A 25,324-nucleotide genomic window follows, 5' to 3' on the forward strand; every position below is an offset into this window, starting at 1 on the left:
TACATACACATGCTTAAGTTCTTTATTTTATATCTATCTGTAAACCAAAGACCAATACTTGGAGAGAACAATAGAACATTATCATTGTATTACCTTATCTCTTCTATACCCCACTGGGAGTGTAATTTCTTCTGCTGGCTGTGTTTAAACAGATTATCTATAGCTTGGACCAGAAACTTTCAGGATAGGTGGGGATACCACAAGCTAAATCAACTATTTCAAATTCCAAAATAAAAGTAAATAAATACTTGTAAGCAATTTAATACACTCCAGCAGGTAAAGCTGATCACTGGGAACAAATTAAAGGGGAGAACATTTTTGAGTAAACTGTCCCTTTAATATAAAAATCTGCTGCCTTCTTGTTATGTACCTTAGTAAAATGGGATATCAAAGGATTTTTTAGCATGCCTGCTTCTATGTTATCCATTTGTTCAATGCATATGTTTTTTAAACTTAATTTGGTGCATCCTATGGGACCGTTTTAACAAAGTGCGAGCTGACATGATCCGCTGTAGCGGATCATGTCCGCCGCACATCGATAAATGCCGACAGCATATGCTGCGTATGCGATCAGGCGGATTAATGTTCGCTGCCTCAGAAGAGGCGGCCGAGTTAAAGAGCAGCGGTCTTAAAACCGCTGCTATCTAACTCCTGTTTCCGGCGAGGATGAAGGCTCGCGCAGAAACAGTTACATTCAGGGCCATTCAGCCCTTGTTAAATCGGCCCCATTGTATCTTCCTATGTAATCTCATGGGTTTATTACAAGTACGTTCTAACATTTACACCACAAACTCAAACTTGCAATTCAGCCTATTTTTAATCTGATATTTTTGGTCTCCCTGATTTATCTGTACATATTTATTATAATCCTTAGATTTATTTGTGTGTTTACAACAAGCACAATTTTTTCTAAAACATTGAAAAACAAAACATGCAATTGTTACATAATATATTCTAGGAACTAACCTTATTTTTAAAATTCTTATTTTTTCCTATCATTTTAGTTTTATCTCCCATAATATCATTCAAGAAAGGATCCTTCTGTAATATACCCCAATGTTTTTTTTTTTCATGATGTTTTTTATTTTTTAAAAACATCATTAAATGTGGTAACATAATGGACCTTATTATTTCTATTTCCCTTTCATCCGAAATCGATTGAAAAAATTCCATACGGCCAGTTTCAAAGGGTCAGACAGAACTGTACAAGACAGGAAGAGTTCAAGGAAGAATCAAATCAGCTAAAGATGAGGTTTAGAGAGAAAATCTTTTCCACAGAGATAATAGAGGGGGCCATACGATAGAGCAAAAACTTTACCCATGTGCTGAACCAAAAAAAATGGGCTGGCTCCTAAGCTTACATTCTTGCTTTTTCAAATAAAGATACTAAGAGAACGAAGAAAATTAATAATAGGAGGAAATTAAAAAGTTGCTTAAAATTGCATACTCTATCTGAATCATTTTCTTTCATGAATCAGGTATAAAATACAATTTTAAATAACATTGCAAGTTACTTCTATTATCTAATTTGTTTCATTCTTTAGATATCCTTTGTTTAAAAAATAGCAATGCACATGGGTGAGCAAATCACACGAGACCAATCACCAGCCACCAATCAGCAGCTACTGAGCCTATCTAGATATGATTTTCAGCAAAGAATATAAAGAAAATAAAGAAAATTATTATAATAGAAGTAAATTAGAAAGTTGTTTAAAATAGTATTCTCTTTCTAAATCGTGAAATAATTTTTTTGGGTTTCATGTCCCTTTAAAGCTGTAATCTGCCAACTAATTTATCTTCAGTCCTTTTTATCAGATGTTATCATATTGATAGAAACGCATCAGAAGTCACTTGCACAACTAAACATCCTGAACGCCTCCAACTTTTCTGACAATTTTAGTTTTTTATTGAAATAAATATCTGCTTAAACCTAAACCATAACACATCAATGATTATGGGAGAGCAACCAGACATATGAGTTTTGTAAAATTAAAAAAATTAAATAAATTTTTTGCTTCATATCTAGAAGAAGGCTCTGTAAAATGTATTACATTTTATGATACATATATGCACTTACATATATATATATATATATATATATATATATATATACATACATACTTAGTTATGTGTTTATATGTATATATATATGTCTGTAAATACATATATACACACATAAATACATATATACACACATAAATACATATGTACACACATAAATACATATATACACACATAAATACATATATGCACACATAAATACGTATATACACACATAAATACATATATACACACATAAATACGTATATACACACATAAATACATATATACACACATAAATACGTATATACACACATAAATACATATATACACACATAAATACATATATACACACATAAATACATATATACACACATAAATACATATGTATACACATAAATACGTATATACACACATAAATACATATATACACACATAAATACGTATATACACACATAAATACATATATACACACATAAATACGTATATACACACATAAATACATATATACACACATAAATACATATATACACACATAAATACATATATACACACATAAATACATATGTATACACATATATACATATTTTTATACATACATATACATATTTAGACATGTATGTATCTCTATGTTAAAGCCCTTTGCATTACACCCAAGACCTCATGTCTTTGAGCCCTTATAACTCTTTATTGCAATTTTTTTAAACAAATTTTATCAGATAGTGTTATTATGAGTGTAACTATAAAAACACTATTTACAAACACAGGGTAGTAAAAGAGAAAAGCAAATAGAGATTAAAATATGATTATAATATAAGCTAAGATTGAACTGCTGATTGCATATAGTTAAAACCTTCTTTGTTAGGTTATAAACACAAGTCAAAATGCTATTAAAAGTGAACCTTTCACTATATATATATAAATATGAATATAAAAAAGCCTAACAAACAACACAATTCATATATAGATGTGATACTTCTAAATGAGACACAAACAAATATGATAAGTCCAATACTTATATAGATATGGATAGGTCCATAGGCTTGTATATGGCGAGTGATCCAAATTTCAAATGTGTGCTGCAGCTCCTCTTTAATGGTAATACTGGTGTCCCAAATGAAGTCTAAAAGCTGTAAAAGAAGAGAAGCGCACGCACGATTCTAATGTAAAGATCAAGGTTTTATTTATAGCCACACGCTATATAGGTACTCACAAGATCTAAAAGATTAAAAAACACGTCTCTGTCCATCCCCAAATAGTGCCGGGCTCAGTCGGTAGTATAATCCTGCTGTAGCGTATACTTTTCGTTCGCTGGGTAGAACCAATATTGCAGGTATAGAAAACTAACCAGGTTGGGGAGCGTAAGCGTGGGGGATTAACAGAAAGTGCCCTCGGCTATTCATCAATAGGAGTCCTCCTTACGATGCACATATTACACGTGATACCAGAGGTCCTATGGTAGCCTCATAGGGTCAATCAAAAGCAAAATGTTCTACGCGTTTCATCCCAGTCAGAGGGAATTTCTCAAGAACTGATTTCTGTTCGATGTTAGGCTTACAAATAAAGGGAAATATCCCATATCCGCCCTTATTTCTAAACCAATAGGGTTAATGATTGATGTATAGTAACCAATATTCAAAAGATTGTATCTATTTTGTAACAATTATATCTGGATATGCCCAATGTTATATTAATGAAGCCTAACATTAATTCAGAATATATACATACCATTAGTACATTTCATAAATGAATAAATATATCTTATAAACAACATACTCAATATAAATTTCATATTCCGATTACACATGAATATACCATCTCAATAAAACACATTAAGTCATAAAATTCATTACAAAAGTGTATCCACAGGTAAATATGTATACACAATAAAATAATTAATAATTCCATTTAGTATATCTAATTTTTATATATATATATATATATATATATATATACACACTAAAAAACATTATACTCATTAAAATAAAATAGACATATTATCATACTCATAAAAGCTAAAATCATACTCATAAAAGCTAAAATATCTAATTCAATATTTAACCCTTTTGGATCAAGACAATCCAGTGTCTTGATCCAAAAGGTTTCCCATTGTCTCAACTTCAACAATCTGTTTGTATCCCATTTGTTGGGTGCCACCCATACTATAATGCTAATAGTAAGATCTTGAGGGTTTTTATTATGAAACATTTTGAAATGATAAGATACACTGTGATTATCAAATCCACTAATGATGTTATTAATATGTTCTCTCAGTCTATACTTTATCTTACGTTTAGTTCGTCCAACGTAAATCATTCCACATTTACAGGACAATTGGTTCACCACATATGTATTATGGCATGAGCATCTGCTCTTGCAATTGTACTTTTTACTACCATCAAAATTTAAAAACTGAATATTATTGGGTGAGATTCGAGGACACATGACACAGTCTTTTTTGTTTACATGGAAACAGGCCTACATTTGCGCCACACCAATTAGTTAATTGACCTCCATATAGTTTTTAATGTCCTTGTTTTCTCCCAACACAGGATCTAATTTCAAAACATTCCAATGCTTGGTTAAAATCTTTTTTATTTTATAGTGTTGGTTGTTAAATTTGGTCACAAATTTCGGACCGTTATTCTGTGTACATATACTTTTAGTGAATGGTTTAGACTTGTTATTAATTGGATACATTCTATTCATTTTGTCAACTTTATTTAAGGTATCTTTCAATAAGTGTGGATCATAACCTTTTTCTAAAAACTTGTTAGTTAAAATTTCAGATTCTCTTTTAAAATCATTAATGTCAGTACAATTTCTTTTTATTCTCTGGTACTGGCCTAATGGAATATTATATTTCCATTGTTTTAGGTGTCCACTTCTCACATTCAACAAACTATTTCTATCAGTGATCTTGCGGTAATTCTTAACAGCGACCTTATTTGTAACTGGATCATGATATAAAATTAAATCCAGAAAAGGAATTGATACAGGGGATATCTCATATGTGAATTGTAGATTATATTCATTCAAATTCATATGTGCAATAAACTGATTGATTTCTTCATTAGACCCCTTCCATATAAGTATAATATTGTCTATTTAACAAAAATATTTAATAATATTTCCTTTGAAAGGGTTATTACTCCATATCATATTTGTTTCAAAGTGGGACATAAATAAATTAGCATACGATGGGGCAAAAGTTGTCCCCATCGCTGTCCCTTGGATTTTTTTGTAGTACATCCCTTCAAACAAAAAATTTGATCTTTGGGTAACTTGCTTTTATTGAGTATCTCTCTAACTACTGATGTCCCTAGTAAATGGGGTATGCTAGTATAAAGTGCGGAGACATCACGTTATCCATATATATTCTTTTTTCCATGGGAAACCCTCAAACATTGATAACATCGATAGTGTCTCTCAGATAGGCTCTTGTATCCCTCACTACAGGTTGTAGATAAAAATCTATATATTTAGATAAATTATCACATAGTGAACCTATCCCAGAGACTATCAGTCTACCAAACTGTGTAAGTGTAACTGTACTTTTAAATATAATTTTGATGTTTTTTGTGCAACCATTTAGTCGAGCGTAAGGGGCCCATTTATCAAAGGGCTTGCGGACCTGATCCGATACTGCGGATCAGGTCCGCAAGACCTCGCTAAATGCGGAGAGCAATACGCTCTCCGCATTTAACATTGCACCAGCAGCTCACAAGAGCTGCTGGTGCAACGCCGCCCCCTGCTGACTCGCGGCCAATTGGCCGCCAGCAGGGAGGTGTCAATCAACCCTATCGTATTCGATCGGGTTGATTTCCGGCGATTCCTGTCCGCCTGCTCAGAGCAGGCGGACAGGGTTATGAAGCAGCGGTCTTTAGACCGCTGTTTCATAAGTTGTGTTTCTGGCGAGTCTGTGTTTCTGGCGAGCTTGATAAATGGGCCTGTAAGAATTAACAAAGCTCTGAAGTGGCAAGTTTTATGTGGGTAAGGCCACAAACACCTTTAGGGAGAGGTATGCGAACCACAAAAGTGCCATCAGGGCTGCCATCAAAGATAGAAAGTCTGATCAACCAGTGGCCAGATACTTTTTTACACATAACCACTCAATTTCCATGTTGAGAGCGATACTGATTAACAGGGTCCCCCCACTTAATAGAGGTGGTGACCGAGAAAAAAAAGAGCTATTAAGATGTGAAGCGAAATGTATCAACAGGCTCAACAACACTCTAGCTCCAGAGGGACTTAATGTAAAATTAGATTTTGCTTTATTTTATTGATGATACGTACTCACTGCCCTATGTACCCATCACTTGTGTCTCTTTTCCCCTGAGCATTTTCTTCTTTCTTTTCTATTGATCCCCTTATCCAACTGGTTCTATGGCGGCACACTTTTGTCTTGTTGACCAGCCGATACGCTCCGGTAACAATGGTGTGGTTGCTGCTGTGCAACCCAGCCATAGTTTATTTGCTGTTGTTTATGTGTATCTCAATTATGATGCCATAGTCTTTTGTATATTGCCATATTCTATCTGGCATTTCATCAGGTATATATAAATTTATAAATGCCGGGGCATCCGTTGATGTTTATATATATATAACTCTGCCATTGTGCTATACCTCTTGGTTTATTGCCATATTTTATGTGACATGTCATTTAGTCCATGTGGCGACTTGTATTGTAATATTGTTATGTTGGAATAAGAAAGTGGTGTTGGGTTCACCCTGGAAATTTCTAGATCTAGTAGGTGGTGGGACTTGCATTGGGTCATTGCTCTATATTATTGACTTGGGTTTAAGGTTACATGTAACTAACATGAGAATTTGCTCATATATAACTGTGTTGTTTTGTATCAGCTGCTCCTGACATGGTTCCGTTATTGTATCACTTTGACTGGGCTTTTAGCCGTTAGTGTGGCAACGCTGTCTATAGCAGATATTTAGCTGTTTTCAATTGGTTTTTCTTCTCGACACATGAATCGTGTGTCTAATTAAATTTGTACTGCACCTCAGATAATTCTAACGCTATGAGAATTTAAAGGTCTTACGATGTTTTCTCTGGCACACTTTTCTTCCCGTCTGACTGGCGGTCGCTGCTGTGCCTGTTCCCAGCTATGTTTATATGTAAGTATAGCTTGAGTTTCCTTACATTATATATTTTCATGTGCACTTTACTAGAGCTTGTTGGCACCGAGAGCAGTTATACATGACTGTGTGATTTTTAAGTCATATAATAATTTTTCACTGTTTGACGCTGCGGCTCACTATGTAGGGTTGCATGCTGAGTTTTTCACTTTTGTTTCTGGTTTATTCGGGTATTCCTCCTTTTTCTATCACTAATTTAGGATTCTGGTTCCCCGCTCTTATTAGTGTCCTCATCCCATCACTTTTTACTCATTTTTTATTCTATGTTTTTGGTGATTTGGCGAGTTTTGTTATGGACACCACTTAATAAAGTGCATAAGTCACTTTGTATCTCTTTTGTTCCCCTCATCAGCACTTTATGATTAATGCTGATATAGATATATTGTATCCACTATGTTTTTTTCAGCTATCATTAGTAACCCATTTTTTAGATGCACTATACTCCTTTGTTCATTTATTCTGTGTTTGGTCACTGAATTATACACTGCCTTTGGTTATTTTCTGATTTGTTTTCACTTTGCTATCACTGTTGTTCTTTCTGGCTTATGCCTTATTTATTCTTGCATTTAGTCTGGTGTCTTTGGGCACACCTACATTATTACATTTTGTGCTATATGTACAGCGGCGACCCCCTCAATGCCTGTGAACTCTATGGGGTATATTTATTAATGTGCGAGCGGACATGATACGATGTAGCGAATCAAGTCAGACACACATTGATAAATGCCAATAGCATACGCAGTCTGCATTTATCATTGCACCAGCAGTTCTTGTGAACTGTTGGTGCAATGCCGCCCCCTGCAGATTAGCATCCAATTGGCCGCTAGCAGGGGGTATCAATCAACCCGATTGTAATCGATCTGGTTGATTTCTGTCCGCGGCCTCAGAGCAGGCAGACAAGTTATGTCTTTAGACCGCTGCTTCATAACTTCTGTTTCCGGCAAGCCTGAAGACTCTACGAAAACAACGGGGCATCAAGTTCCATACAGAGCTTGATAAATTGACCCCTATGAGTGGCCAGTTACCAGGACACTTGTTGGTTGCTCTCTGATTTAGATTTGGTTAGTTTTTTCTGTCATCTCATCTCATATTATATAGAGCTAAACTTGACTATGTATATTTTCATTACGTTATATAACTTGTTGCATATCGCCAGATTGACTTAATTGTTAACTGTAGTTTCCAGGTAGTGCTGTGCTATTTAGTAGTGTGATAAGGTTTATTCTTCTATACCTCTGATGAATGCTTATTTTAGTAGACAGGGTAAGCACTATGTAATGTTCTATTAAATATGATGATGGTGTTCCTCTATCTGACATTTATTATTTGTTAGGTATGATCTTAATTTGAAGAAAAAAATATATAGAAAAGAAGGAACTCCCTTAAATGTGCTTATTAGCCTACCGTACCCCTGAAAAACGACTAGGGGGTACCAATCCTGGGGATACACAAAACTATTGGGGTGGATTTAGCAGGTGTGCTCAAATTTACTAAGCAATACTGACCGGCTTTATAGAAGATTATGCATATGGTGCAATCAAGGAAACACTTGTTAAGCTGCACTGGTCAGGCATAGTGGAAAACATTGTAGCATGAGTGACCGGGGTAGATATAGCACACCAAGCAGGACAAGATACATAACACTGTGGGTAAATGTATTCATCAAAAATCATTCAAAAAATCACAGCATAAAAAGGTCCTGAGGATAGCAAAAAGCATATATAATCATGAGACAAAGTTGCCACTTCCTCTGGTTATGCTTACAGTGAAGCGTTACTCACGTATGTGGATGCTTGTAAAGCTGGATAGGAGATAAATCCGTTGCCTCTGGGGTAATGTATACGGCGGTCCTGGGCAAACAACCTCTCTTTTCACACACCTCTCTTGTCAGGTGTTGACCGGGTAACTGTGATGCCTGTTCGTCCGTATACAAACGATTCCTTCTGCTTGCTCGTCGCTGTTCTCCAACTTCCTGGTCACATGACACGCACACCTGCGTTCCCTTCCCCTCCTCCTATTGGCTGTCCGGTCCCCAGGATTGAATGTTCAGGCACTTAGTGGATTCCAAAATATGAACAACCGGCAAAATAACATGAAGTAAAGAAAGCAGGATTCCAAGCGCCAAATTTAAAAGTTCGAAATGCTTTATTGTCCAAAATATTTAAAAAAGTCAAAACGCCATCAAATACTTTTGCTCAAAAACATGGTAGGAAGATGGTAGGAAGATAGAGCTGGGGACACTGAGTCTTTGCTGTACTGGCTTACGCGTTTCGGCCGTAGCCTTACTCTTAGCCTGATTGAAACTCTTCACACAGCTGGGCTTATAACAAAAAACTGGTGTGGTTTGATAGGTTAAAATCAAAGGAGGCAGAACTCTGTGTATACAATACAAGAAACTGATAGAGACATACTAGCTACTTTGGCTGATAGTCTAACTCAGCCTATCTAAACCACTAGACTAATATATTACCCCAGAAACATACAAATTACTAAAATCTTCAAAACAATATATTAGAATTGCTGTACAGGATGTAACATATGGTACATGTATAAGTGTGTTAACTTATTCAAATGTGACTTATTTAGTGCACAAACTGTTACCGGACTATTATGCTTGAATGCCTAATCCTATGTAGGAAATATAAATTTGAACATGACACCTAAGAAAGGCTTACTAATGCAATACAAGTGTGTACTTAAGCACATAGTTAAAGCTTGTCATTGGAGCAAAATAATTATTTTTATATTTTTCTAATATAGACAAATAGAAGTATTAGCATTATTTTTAAATAATTACTAAGGACATCATGGTCCCCATCTAAATGTATATTTTTATTTCACAGGGGAACCTCACTTAGAGTCAAGCTAAATAAAGGTGCCTAATTCTACTATGCAATTATGTACTTAAGCACATAGGTAGAGCTTGTCATAGGAGCCAGTTGTTTTTTCTCCAAAATTAAATGAAAATAGAGATAAACAATAGAGTTGTTCAATACTCACTCTAAAGGTGAAACAATTGATTAAATATACAAAGAGTGACCTAGCTGGAAAAAATGTGTATATAGTTTAGTTCCCCAGCATGGGTAAATATGCTATGGTGAAAATGAAACAAGACAGACTTTTATTCCCAGTAGTTAATTAAATCATATTGGGAATTCAATCCACCTGGAAACCTTGTTTCCAAGTGAAAAATCCAATACATTTCTCTCTTTTCTAAAAGATTTTCCCTGTCTCCCCCTCTCTTGGGGGTAAGTACCTGTTCTATAGCTTTCCAGCTATTGAAAGACAAATCTTTATTGTGCTTGACTGCAAAGTGTGTAACAATAGGAGTGGTAGCCTTGCCTACAGTGATAGTGCTGAAGTGCTCCCTAATGCGTGACCTAATATCTCTGGTAGTAAGCCCTATGTACTGTATCCCACACTGGATACATTCGATCATGTAGACCACGTAAGTAGAAGAGCAATTTAGGCAGCGTTCAATATCAAAGGTCTTTCCATTGATTTTAGAGGTAAATGTAGATGAAACCTCGACGTGGTCACAGGGTTTACATTTCCAGTGGCCACATTTGTACATGCCTTTATGTGTTAACCACAAATTTGTGATATTGGTTTGATCGCTTTTGAGCTGAGATGGGGACACCATATTCCCTATAGTACTGGCTCTTCTGTAAGAGCATCTCAGACCATTGTCCACTGTTTTGATCAGTCTATCATCTGCTCTCAGCAAACCAAATTGTTTGCGGACAATTCCACAGATTTGTTTATACTGGGAGCTGTAGTTGGTGACAAAGGTAACACCCTTATATGGCACAGTATTTGCTCTCTTTTGTGCTTTCTTACTTGCTGAGTTAAGTAGAGACTTTCTATCCATACATTCTACTTCTTTTAGGGCTTTGTTTATATCAGACCTTTTGTAGCCATGTTGTTTGAAACGATCAATCAATGCTATTGATTGATCCCTGAAGGTGTCCTCATCTGAGCAATTTCTCTTAAGTCGGATGAGCTGTCCCTTAGCAATCGCATAAGGGACATGCGGTGGGTGACAACTCTTGCCATGGAGCAAAGTGTTACCTGAGATAGGCTTCCTATAACTGGAGGTTTCAATTTTGCCATCAGCTTTACCTTTAATAGTGACATCCAGATAGTTAATGTCATATTCACTGATGTCAAAAGTAAAAGTCAAGTTTAGTTCATTCACATTGATCCAATCAATAAAGTTTTGGACTTGGTCTGTATCTCCCTTCCACACCAAAAACAGATCGTCTATGTAACGACGATATACTATGATGTTTTCTAAAAAGGGATTACTCCTTGCATAGACGTGGGACAGCTCCCACCACCCAAGATATAAATTGGCGTAGGATGGGGCAAACTTGGCCCCCATAGCTGTCCCACGTCTCTGCAAGAAATACTCCCTTTTTAGAAAACATCATAGTATATCGTCGTTACATAGACGATCTGTTTTTGGTGTGGAAGGGAGATACAGACCAAGTCCAAAACTTTATTGATTGGATCAATGTGAATGAACTAAACTTGACTTTTACTTTTGAAATCAGTGAATATGACAGTAACTATCTGGATGTCACTATTAAAGGTAAAGCTGATGGCAAAATTGAAACCTCCAGTTATAGGAAGCCTATCTCAGGCAACACTTTGCTCCATGGCAAGATTTGTCACCCACCGCATGTCCCTTATGCGATTGCTAAGGGACAGCTCATCCGACTTAAGAGAAATTGCTCGGATGAGGACACCTTCAGGGATCAATCAATAGCATTGATTGATCGTTTCAAACAACATGGCTACAAAAGGTCTGATATAAACAAAGCCCTAAAAGAAGTAGAATGTATGGATAGAAAGACTCTACTTAACTCAGCAAGTAAGAAAGCACAAAAGAGAGCAAATACTGTGCCATATAAGGGTGTTACCTTTGTCACCAACTACAGCTCCCAGTATAAACAAATCTGTGGAATTGTCCGCAAACATTTTGGTTTGCTGAGAGCAGATGATAGACTGGTCAAAACAGTGGACAATGGTCTGAGATGCTCTTACAGAAGAGCCAGTACTATAGGGAATATGGTGTCCCCATCTCAGCTCAAAAGCGATCAAGCCAATATCACAAATTTGTGGTTAACACATAAAGGCATGTACAAATGTGACCACAGGAAATGTAAACCCTGTGACCACGTCGAGGTTACATCTACATTTACCTCTAAAATCAATGGAAAGACCTTTGATATTGAACGCTGCCTAAATTGCTCTTCTACTTACATGGTCTACATGATCGAATGTATCTAGTGTGGGATACAGTACATAGGGCTTACTACCAGAGATATTAGGTCACGCATTAGGGAGCACTTCAGCACTATCACTGTAGGCAAGGCCACCACTCCTATTGTTACACACTTTGCAGTCAAGCACAATAAAGATTTGTCTTTCTTTAGCTGGAAAGATATAGAACAGATACTTACCCCCAAGAGAGGGGGAGACAGGGAAAATCTTTTAGAAAAGAGAGAAATGCATTGAATTTTTCACTTGGAAACAAGGTTTCCAGGTGGATTGAATTCCCAATATGATTTAATTAACTACTGGGAATAAAAGTCTGTCTTGTTTCATTTTCACCATAGCATATTTACCCATGCTGGGGAACTAAACTATATACACATTTTTTCCAGCTAGGTCACTCTTTGTATAGTTAATCAATTGTTTCACCTTTAGAGTGAGTATTGAACATCTCTATTGTTTATCTCTATTTTCATTTAATTTTGGAGAAAAAACAATTGGCTCCTATGACAAGCTCTACCTATGTGCTTAAGTACATAATTGCATAGTAGAATTATTCACCTTTATTTAGCTTGACTCTAAGTGAGGTTCCCCTGTGAAATAAAAATATACATTTAGATGGGGACCATGATGTCCTTAGTAATTATTTAAAAATAATGCTAATACTTCTATTTGTCTATATTAGAAAAATATAAAAATAATAATAATGACAAGCTTTAACAATGTGCTAAAGTACACACTTGTATTGCATTAGTAAGCCTTTCTTAGGTGTCATGTTCAAATTTATATTTCCTACATAGGATTAGGCATTCAAGCATAATAGTCCGGTAACAGTTTGTGCACTAAATAAGTCACATTTGAATAAGTTAACACACTTATACATGTACCATATGTTACATCCTGTACAGCAATTCTAATATATTGTTTTGAAGATTTTAGTAATTTGTATGTTTCTGGGGTAGTATATTAGTCTAGTGGTTTAGATAGGCTGAGTTAGACTATCAGCCAAAGTAGCTAGTATGTCTCTATCAGTATCTTGTATTGTATACACAGAGTTCTGCCCCCTTTGATTTTAACCTATCAAAACACACCAGTTTTTTTGTTATAAGCCCAGCTGTGTGAAGAGTTTCAATCAGGCTAAGAGTAAGGCTACGGCCGAAACGCGTAAGCCAGTACAGCAAGGACTCAGTGTCCCCAGCTCTATCTTCCTACCATGTTTTTGAGCAAAAGTATTTGATGGCGTTTTGACTTTTTTAAATATTTTGGACAATAAAGCATTTTGAACTTTTAAATTTGGCGCTTGGAATCCTGCTTTCTTTACTTCATGATCTTAATTTGCACATTCTTATTAGAGTTAACTGATATACACTGTATGTCTGTCAACATAGAGGTAGCATGGAAATAAAAATAAATGTTAAACAAAATTTGAACTCAAAGTTCATCCAAATAGTGGAAGGATATATCCATTCCTTGAGGGTTCTTTTAGAGGCAGTGATCTTCAACATGTCCCTTGAAAGAAGAAAAGAAGATATAGTGTAACTCTGTCAAATAGCTGTGAGCACTTGTAAATAAGGACAAATGATTACTCACATTTGATTGAGCTAATGCAAGCTCTATGGTATGCGCACACCTACTTTTATACTGGTAGGCAAACAGTATCTCACAATGGCAATATTATAAAAGATAATTTAATAAAATTATAAAAACCGTCACAAATGCTTTGTGAACAACAATTTTTAAGGGCTATATTGACCAATAACAAGTTAGTATAGTCCGGAGTTAACCGTGAATCCAGATGGATACGGATGGAGGGCAGAAAGTAAACCACTCACAAACCCGCAACTCTGTACCGGTAAGGTATCACTCCAGCCCTGGCATCACTGGCACGTTTTGATGTATAAGGAATAAAAGTTCAAACGTACGCTTCGCTGTACTACTTGCAGCTTTGTCAAGGAATAAACTGCGCATATCCAAAAATGTCCTTTATGTTGAAAAACCGGAAGTTGCTGATTCATTATCCACCATGATGGAAAAGGGCAAGATTATAGTATCGTATTGACGGCTGGTTTGCTTTTAACCAGCTTTGACAGTTATATATGAAAATGATAGTAAAGGGCAAAATGTTAACAATTTGAAATTTCATTTAGACAACATGTATCAATATATACAATAGACAGAGTATATATTTTGTTATTAGTAGCCAACAATGCATGTCAATATAAAATATAGACATAGAATAACATAATATACATTTTACCCAACATATCCATAATAAAATGGAGGTTTGTCTATTAACATTATCCTAGAAAATGGTGAATCTCAAAATCTTTGTTGATGCCATTAGGTATAAAACTATCAATAATGTGGATCCACTTCATCTCCATACGGCTCAATGCATTTTGGGTATCACCCCCCCCCTCTAATTAGGTATCACTTTCCTAATGCCTAAAAACTGTAAATTTGACCATTTTCTATTATGTTTTTTATCAAAGTGGGCAGAAACTGTATGATTAGGAAAACCTTTCTCAATATTATAAATATGTTCATTAAGTCTTGTCTTTAATAATCTAGAGGTACGTCCGATGTAAATGAGATCAGATGAGCAGCGTAAAAGATAAACCACATTTTTTATTTTACTATTGCATGTAATATATTGATCTATATCATAACTCTTTTTACCATCTTTAGAATATAATTTATTATTTAATCTAGGTGCTGATTTCATTAATTTGCAAGCATTGCTGTATTCACACCTTCTGAAACCTTTCTGTGAAGGAAGGAGCCAATTCTTAACTATTTTATCATCTGATTTTATGCAATTATTTGATAGTTGCAATTTGAGATTGGGAACCTTCTTGAATATGAAATTCGGACTGTCCCCTATAATACCTGATAATCCCGAATCTCGGGAGAGTATCCCCCAATGTTTCTGGACAATATCCCTTAAATCTTTACTCTGTGTGCTATGTTGAAATATTAGCATACTAGCTGATCTTTCATCGGGTTTATCATTAACTACAATTATTGTACTGCAATAGTTCTTTTCTATTCAATTTGGTTACTTCTTCTATTTTTGAATCCAATAAGTGGTCTTGATAGTTCTTCTCTAAAAAACTTTTTTTTAAGAATTTGGGACTGTTCTTGATATTTCTCAATGTCTTTACAATTACGTCTTAAGCGGACGAACTGTCCCTTCAGTATGTTTGTTAACCAATGTTTCTGATGGCAACTATCCAGATTTATATAATTATTGACATCAATACTTTTAAAGTAGTTCTTCATTTTTAATGTATTGTTCTCAATGTAAATTTCTAAATCTAAAAATGCAATACTACTTTTACTATATTTCCAAGTGAGATCTACCTTGAATTCATTACCTTTAAGGTATTGCATGAACTCTAATAATTGAGCCTCACTCCCAGACCAAATCATAAACAGGTCATCTATATAGCGATGGTAAGACACCAGATATTGCGCCCAAGGGGAGTCATAGATGTATTTGTTCTCCCAATCAGCCATGTAAAGGTTGGCGTAACTTGGCGCAAATCTGGTGCCCATCGCTGTACCACTGACCAGTAAAAAATAACTATCATTGAACCAAAAATAATTGGTTTCCAAAATGAGTTTGATACCCTCAAGGATGAAATCCAACTGGAAACAAACTATTTTTGGTTCAATAATAGTTATTTTTTACAGGTCAGTGGTACTGCGATGAGCACCAGATTTGCGCCCAGTTACGCCAACCTTTACATGGCTGATTGGGAGAACAAATACATCTATGACTTCCCATGGGCGCAATATCTGGTGTCTTAAACAATGACCTGTTTATGATCTGGTCTCGGAGTGAGGTTCAATTATTAGAGTTTATGCACTACCTTAAAGGTAATGAATTCATGGTTGATCTCACTTGGAAATATAGTAAAAGTAGTATTGAATTTTTAGATTTGGAAATTTACATTGAGAACAATACATTAAAAACGAAGAACTACTTTAAAAGTATTGACGTCAATAATTATATAAAATTGTAAAGACATTGAGAAATATCAAGAACAGTCCTAAATTCTTAAAAAAACGTTTTTTAGAGAAGAACTATCCAGACCACTTATTGGATTCAAAAATAGAAGTATCTAAATTGAATAGAAAAGAACTATTGCAGTACAAGAATAAAACTGTAGTTATTGATAAACACGATGAAAGATCAGCCAGTATGCTAATATTTCAACATAGCACACAGAGTAAAGATTTAAGGGATATTGTCCAGAAACATTGGGGGATACTCTCCCGAGATTCAGGATTATCAAGTATTATAGGGGACAGTCCGAATATCATATTCAAGAAGGTTCCCAATCTCAAATTGCAACTGTCAAATAATTGCATAAAATCAGATAATAAAATAGTGAAGAATTGGCTCCTTCCTTCACAGAAAGGTTTCAGAAGGTGTCAATACTGAAATGCTTGCAGATTAATGAAATCAGCACCTAGATTAAATAATAAATTATATTTTAAAGATGGTAAAAAGAGTTATGATATAGAGCAATTCATTACGTGCAATAGTAAAAATGTGGTTTATCGTGTGATCTCATTTACATCGGACGTACCTCTAGATTATTTAAGTCAAGACTTAATGAACATATTTATAATATTGAGAAAGGTTTTCCTAATCATACAGTTTCTGCCCACTTTGATAAAAAACATAATAGAAAATTGTCAGATTTACAGTTTTTAGGCATTAGGAAAGTGATACCTAATTGGAGGGGGGGGTGATACCCAAAATGCATTGGGCCGTATAAGGATGAAGTGGATCCACATTATGGATAGTTTCATACTTAATGGCCTCAACAAAGATTTTGAGATTCACCATTTTCTAGGACAGTATCAATGTTAATAGACAAACCTCTATTTTATTATGGATATGTTGGGTAAAATGTATATTATGTTTTTCTATGTCTATATTTTATATTGACAAACGTTGTTGGCTACATCTAATAACAAAATATATATTCTGACTATTGTATATATTGATACATGTTGTCTAAATGAAAGGTCACATTGTTAAAAATGTGCCCTTAACTATCATTTTCATTTATAACTGTCAAAGCTGGTTAAAAGCAATCCAGTCGTCAATACGATACTATGATCTTGCCCTTTTCCATCATGGTGGATAATGAATCAGCAACTTCTGTTTTTTCAACATATAGAACATTTTTGGATATGCGCACATTATTCCTTGACAAAGCTGCAAGTAGTACAGCAAAACATACGTCAGAACTTTTATTCCTTATACGTCAAAACGTGCCAGTGACGCCAGGGGTGGAGTGATACCTTACCGGTACAGAGTTGCACTTAGTGAGCAGTTTACTTTCTGTCCTCCATCCGTATCCATCCGGATTCGTGGTTAACTCCGGACCATACTAACTTGCTTATTGGTCTATATAGACCTTAAATATTGGTGTTCACGAAGCATTTGTGACGGTTTTTATAATTTTATTAAATTATCTTTTATAATATTGCCATTGTGAGATACTGTTTGCCTACCAGTATAAAAGTAGGTGTGTGCATACCATAGAGCTTGCATTAGCTCCATCAAATGTGAGTAATCATTTGTCCTTATTTACAAGTGTTCACAGCTGTTTGACAGAGTTACACTATATCTTCTTTTCTTCTTTTGAGGGACACGTTGAAGATCACTGTCTCTAAAAGAACCCTCAAGGAACAGATATATCCTTTCACTATTTGAATGAACTTTGAGTTCAAATTTTGTTTCACATTTATTTTTATTGTTATTTTTAGTTTGTGAATATTTGTACATTTATTTTTATAGAGGTAGCATGGTTTGTTCTTTGTTGTCTGTCTCATTAGTTGTTTAAATCTGCACTTTTTCATTGTCCTTTTTTTTTTGTATGTTTGCAGGACATGTTGTCTTGAAAAAGGCCTGATTTAAGGCCGAAACGTCGACCCTTTAAACATGATCTACAATAAAACTTGTATTATATGTTAAATCCTGTGAGTGCCCATGTCTATGAAATTTCTATATAAACTGTAACTTTGGACTGCACCCAGGTCACTTGTGGATTACGTAAGGTGGAGTGCTTGGTATACAATACTATATATATATATATATATATATATATATATATATATATATATACAGTATATATACATACATAGTTATGTGTTTATATGTATATATATATATATATATATATATATATAAATACATATGTACACATACAGTATATACATATTTTTATACATACATATACATATTTAGACATATAACTCTTTATTGCAATTTTTTAAAGCAAGTTTTTATTAGATAGTGTTATTATGAGTGTAACTGTACGTTTAAATATAATGTTGATGCTTTTGTTCAACCATTTAGTCAAGTGTAAGCGTTAACCAAAGCTCTGATGTTGGCTATCCCGACACTAAATTAAATTGGACTCATGTGAACACGTTTATTTTTAGCCTGTAATGCGCAAAGAGCCGCTATAAACCCCTTTTCGCTCGCGTGCAACAGTTAGCGTGCCACTCATTATATAGCCTTTAAGCATTAGCTAATCTCGGTTTCCTAATATCTGAAATTCTGTTAAATAATATAGGTTAAGAAGTCTACTTTTCCAATGATAACAATCCTAAGAATTGAAATTATGCTCTTCTTCTCTCTTGAGCCTAATTATTATTATTTCTTATTTTCAAAATGAAGGCACCAGATTTTAAACTATAAATAGTTTAAGCTCCTACAACCCGAGAACTAAATTAATTTTAACATTACATGTACAAGCGGAGCCTTTTAATTGTATCTGAATATTATTCAGGCCTAAAAATATTTCTAATCAAAACACTGCACTTAGGTGTATTGATATTTAATTTATTTGCATTCCTGAGATCGCTAAAGCAAGCAATTTAAATAGAGAGACTGAGCTCTCAAGTTTAATCCCCTGACACGCGTTTCACATAAACCTTCTTCATCCTGATTTTGGTCAGCACGGGTGCCCTAAATCCTTCACAAAATAGACTTCTATAGGGGTGTCTTAAAACACTCATATTGCTTGTCGCTCACTCACTAAGCCAAAGGTGTGCTAAGCCATACATCAAATATTGGAGTTCTTCACTAACTTTTAAACTATAATTTTGTATTGAGATATATGTTGAAAAACAATGTATACATACATATGTTAACACATACATACACATATATTGGAGTTGCCAGCTGTCTTCCATAAAAATACTGGGTAACTATTGGTCTTCCTTTGACTGTAGCCTTTATTCCACTATATACAGTATATTTCCACAACTGAACTGTCATGTGTTATCCTATTTGGCTGCAAGTAACACACATACACAGTAGTTATTTGACCCCCTTGACCCCCAGGAGTACATACAGAGCCTTTATTTAACACCCCAAGACTGCCAGTAACATAAAACAGTGTTTTTTTTTGGAGGGAGGTTACCTTCATCAGATTCTAGTAATTTATATAGTAGTGCATGCATAGTGTAACTACTTTTAGGGGTAATTTGTATTGCATAGAGGCACCACACAGGGGGGGGGGGGGCTTTTAAATTTATATGAGGGGACTTTTAAAAAAAATGGACATTTAAAGGGACAGTATACACCACTTTTCATATAACTAGATGTAATAGACACTACTAGAAAGAATATGCACAGATACTGTTCAAAAAATCCAGCATAAAACCTTTTAAAAATTGTTGGTGAGGTTAGGCTGGGAAACCCACTGAAAGGGACAGGGAAGGCAAGAAGAGCAGACATTCTCCTTCCCCCACTACAGGAATCTGTAGACAGTATACATCTAAAACTTTGGGGCTTGGTTAGGAGTTATTACAATGTTATTAAAAAATAAGCAAAACTATAATATTTTACAAAAACACTCCCAGATGGGCTATATAAATGGATCATTTACAAAACATGCATGCAAATAAAAATCTAGTGTACAATGTCCCTTTAAGTGTCCAGTATTTTTATGAAGATTTTACTGCACAGCCTGCAAAAATATTGGACTGCCCGGTTGAATACTAGACACCTGGCAACCCTAATATATATAAATGCACACATACATATACACTTTTGAGCCCTTTCCAATCCAACACCTTCTCATATACCATATCACTTTAAATCACTGTTACTTTATTGTCCATTAATAAACCTTCGTTTTGTATTTAATATGTGTACATATTAGTAAAATACTTTACTAAAGGCCTCCAAGAGATCCTGTGTTAAATATTGTTTTACTATTCACTTTTAATACCAGACTGTGCACTTTTCTTAGTGCAGCGCCAAACTTAGCATAACGCACAATGCACTATCAATCCCATTACACATTTAGGGGCCGAATGATCAAACTCCGAATGAAGCTTGATGCCCCTGTTTCCACGTGAGCCTTCAGGCTCGCTGGAAACAGCAGTTATGAAGCAGAGGCTGCGCCATAACTTTTCTACCTGCTCTGAGGCTGCGGACATCAATACACCCTATCCTATACAATCGAGCTGATTGACACCCCCTGCTAGCGGCCGTATGGCCGCGAATCTGCAGGGGGCGGCATTGCACAAGCAGTTCACAAGAACTGCTTGTGCAATGATAAATGCTGAGAGCGTATGCTGTCGGCATTTATTGATGTGCAGCGGACATGATAGGCTACATCGCCTCGCACGTAAATTGGCCGCATAATCTAACCAACTGTAAACCATAGTCAGTAATGAAGCAATTGAATTACAAACAAGATCATATAGGGCCAGATTATGAATGGAGTGGTAAGATTTACGAGCGAACAAAAAAGGGGTTTATCTCGGGTGTTTGCTTGCGTAGGGTCTATCACATGTATTACACTGGTAAAAGCGATCGCTTGAGCACAATTGAAGTTAACGTGAGTCGGGATAGCATTTCCTCAGAGCTCTGATTAACTGTTTCACAAAACAAAAAAGTGTCACAAAACACATCAAAAATATATTAAAAGTACAGTTACACTCATAATAACACTATCTGATAAAAAAAAATCTTTAAAAAACTATTGCACAAAAAAGTTATAAGTGCTCAAAGATATGAGGTCTCGTGTTATTTTTATATGTATGTACATGCATATTTAAGTATTATTTGTGTATTTATGTATTTACAGACATATATACACATATAAACAAATAAATACATAAGTACGCACATATAGACATACAGTATGGGCTAGATTTATCAAAGCCATTCCCCTTTAATTCCGTCCAAAATAGCGTATACAAACTGATCGTCATATTCATCAAAGCACTCTGCGCCTATAATTGCGCAAATCTGAAAGAAACTTCTTCGCACTCAGCTTGCATTCGCCTAGTAATAGGCGTAATTTAACAGCTCGAACAACAAATACGCCCAGTTTCTTATTTATCATTGCTTTGCGCCGATAGGGAACTGCAATTTCGGCTTCAATTGCGTGTTGTATATTCGCCATGCAGACTGAGGCGAACACCATTATATAATACATGCTTTTACATCTTGTGATGCAGTACTTTCTTCTTTTAACTAATTTTTCAAAGGCTCAGCGCCAAGAAGAGACTGTTATTGCCAGAAATTTGCGCTTCCACTGGCGCATATGCGTACCAACAGTTTTATATAAATATCGATATTTGAATATATTTATTTTTGCGATCTTAAATTATCAACATATGTCAAAAACAGCACAGAAACATTATATAATTTAAATATAAGCTAAATATTAACTTAAAAACGCTTTTTTAATAATCAAAACATGGCGGCGTAAATATATATGTACTGTGATAAATAGAGAGTAAATGCTGTTTCCAACAGGCGAAATTTATCATTATTACGCCCCAGCTCGCCTGCGCAAAGTTACGTCTATTTTCTTTATAAATTCAGGCACACGTGCGCTTCTCCGGAGGCGAGCTGGGGCGCAGTTACAGGCGACGCACATACAGAGTTCGCCTAGCCTTTGATAAATCTAGCCCTATATATACAGTAAGTGCATTAGAGCCCTTTGCAGCCAAGGGTGATAAAAACATGTAAACGCATATTTATGCAATATTCATATTTAATAAAGTGTTATACTATGTATTTATTGTAAATATTTCACATTCCAATGTTAAAGGGATATTAAAAACAAATTGTTTTTCTTTAATGATTCAGATAGATCAGGCAATTTTAATCAACTTTCTAATTTACCCCTATTATAAATTTTTCTTTGTTTTCTTGGTATCTTTATTTGAAAAAGCAGTAATGTAAGCTTTGAAACTGGCTCATTTTTCTTCCAGCATCTAGATTGCGCTTGCTGATTGGTGGCTACATTTAGCCACCAATAAGCAAGGGCTGTCCAGGTGCTGAATCAAATATTGGCTGGCTCCTAAACTTACATTACTGATTTTTCAAATAAAGATACCAAGAGAACGAATACAATTTGATAATGGGGTAAATTAGAAAGTTGCTTAAAATTGCATGCTCTATCTGAATCATTAAAGAACAATTGTGGGTGTCATATCACTTTAAGCACATAGAAGAATATGTTCTAAGTATTTTTAAATAGATTTTGCTATATATCTATATCTACCTCTATCTATATATAGTTATAGATATACATTGTACCAAAATACCATCAGATATATGTAGAAATATGTATTAATGAATAAATAGAATATATTCTGCTATGTAAAGAAGAACATTGGAATGCAAAATATTCATATTTTTATGTCGGGTTAGTGCACTTGAGAATATGCGATTGGGTTTGTTCGCGAGTAGGGTGTCTGTTTTTTTTTTTTGCTCTATTGACTTCTATGGGGAATACGTTAACCAGCACGTGATATTTGAAGTTTGGCTTTTTGCGTGCATCGGGTTAGCACACTTTCGAAAACGCTTTACTTTTATACGAGCGTTACCCGACGCATGCAAAAATCTTAATTGTAGCAGAGTTAGTGTGGGAGCGTTAAATACCACTCCACTCGTAATCTGAGCCATTATATTAAAATATATATATATATATATATATTACGTTTATTTTGTATGCCAGCTCATATGTTGCACAAGTGCAAACCACAAGGCAAGAATATTTTTTTTTCTTTTTTGCAAACTTTATAAACTGTACATAATAAAAGAAAAGACAATTTCCATAACATTTGTGCGCACAGTGCCGTTAAAAATAGAATGCTACTCAGAATTACAAAATGCAATGAGATAGTGAATAATAATAAGAAAACTGTTGTTTAAAACTTGACACAACAATATAATCTGTTTGTTGTATAAAACAACCAATTGTAATATGACATTTCCTATGTTTAAATAGCCTATGAAAACTGTTAGATGTAAGGATTTCAAATATATTTGAAAGGTAATAATATATTGTCACTAGTAGCTGTGCTCCATAAAAATAATGTACAACCTATAGGTGACTGGGCACGGGTGTCCCCCCAAATGCTCAACCTTAGACCCATGTTTGACCCCATCATGTATATTTTGTTTACAACTAAGCAGTCATTTTATCCCCTTGGTTGTGCAGTAGTGATTTTATCCCTTGACTGCCAGGAGCACACAGAGCAATGGTTTAATAACCCAAATAACTGCCTCTAACACAAATAAAAGAAAATGTGCAGTTACTTTTTTGGGTCACATTTGTAATGCATAGGAGGCAATTTACGATTAGCTAACACTCTGGGGTCGATTTAACAAGAGCCAAATGGCCCTTGTTCCCGTTATTTCTGCGCAAGCCTTCAGGCTTGTTGTAAAACAGCAGTTATGAAGCAGCGGTCTACAGACCGCTGCTCCATAACTTGTCCACTGCCTTTGAGGCTGCGGTCTTCAATCCGCCCGATCCTATACGATCGGGCTGATTGACAACCCCTGCTAGCGGCCGATTGGCAGCGAATCTGCAGGGGGCTGCATTGCACAAGCCGTTCTGGTGAACTGCTTGTGCAATGACAAATGCCGACAGCGTATGCTGTCAGCATTCAGCGATGTCTGTCGGACATGATACGCTACAGCGTATCATGTCGGACAAACATTGGTAAATCTACCCCTCTGGGTAGTTTAACAATACTGCACATTTAAGTGTCTAGTATTTTTGTATCTCTTTTAATGGACAGCCTGCTAAAATCCTGGACTGTCCAGTTAAATACTGGAAACCTGACAACCCTAAGTGTCACTGCTGTAATACATGCAATGCCTGAAATGGATTTTCCCATAACTATTAACCTGAGTTTATCAATATTTATATATGTTGTTTTTTTCTTAACCAAATAAGCAATTTGCTACATCAAGCTGCAATTCAGATATTTCATGCTCTGCAATAGATATAAATGCTGCCACTCTCTCACAGAAAAGGAATGTTGTTTTACTCACATTACTTACATTAGGAGTGAATAATAGCTGGACACATTTCTCTTACCTTAGAGAAGGTAGGATCTGTTTCTCTCTCTGCCTCTCCCATTCACACTCTAATACATTTCATAACTGCAGTAGAACTACTCACCATTAGCACTTTGCATGTTCTGTTCTCTTCTTTTGCAGACCTGAGGGTATAATATTTTTTTTCTGACCACAGACTTCCTTCCACCTCTGAGAGGGAAGTGTGACAACTACCAGGCTCCTCTGTTCTTTCTAACAATTCCAGGAGATCTTTATGTGCCAGCATGTGCAGGGTCATGTGATGCTCTAGAAAATGTCAATCCTTGTGCGTGTCTGGTCACCATCAATCAAATCTTCCTACTGACTATCAAAAAATGCATATACTGGAAGATAAGTAAATCTGCTGTCAGTTGAGAACCTTAAACAGACACACATCTTGCACATTTCAAACAGATCATTATCATGAGCAGTGTTTTCAGCAGCAAGTACTAATAGATTAATACA

The 25,324-nt window shown here is 35.3% G+C and overlaps 1 protein-coding gene across 1 annotated transcript in view; it reads right to left on the reverse strand.

Annotated features, from left to right (window-relative positions):
• The window catches only part of LOC128640708 (P-selectin-like), a 171,895-nt gene extending 146,958 nt beyond the window's left edge, over window positions 1-24,937 (reverse strand). Inside the window, exon 1 of the mRNA XM_053693136.1 lies at window positions 24,861-24,937. Within this exon, the coding sequence (XP_053549111.1) occupies window positions 24,861-24,902 (42 nt within the window). The 5' untranslated portion in view covers window positions 24,903-24,937. The remainder of the gene's footprint in view (window positions 1-24,860) is intronic.
• Window positions 24,938-25,324: the final 387 nt, after the last annotated feature.

This window comes from Bombina bombina, chromosome 10 (genome assembly GCF_027579735.1).
Source record: "Bombina bombina isolate aBomBom1 chromosome 10, aBomBom1.pri, whole genome shotgun sequence".
NCBI classification, from domain to species: domain Eukaryota; kingdom Metazoa; phylum Chordata; class Amphibia; order Anura; family Bombinatoridae; genus Bombina; species Bombina bombina.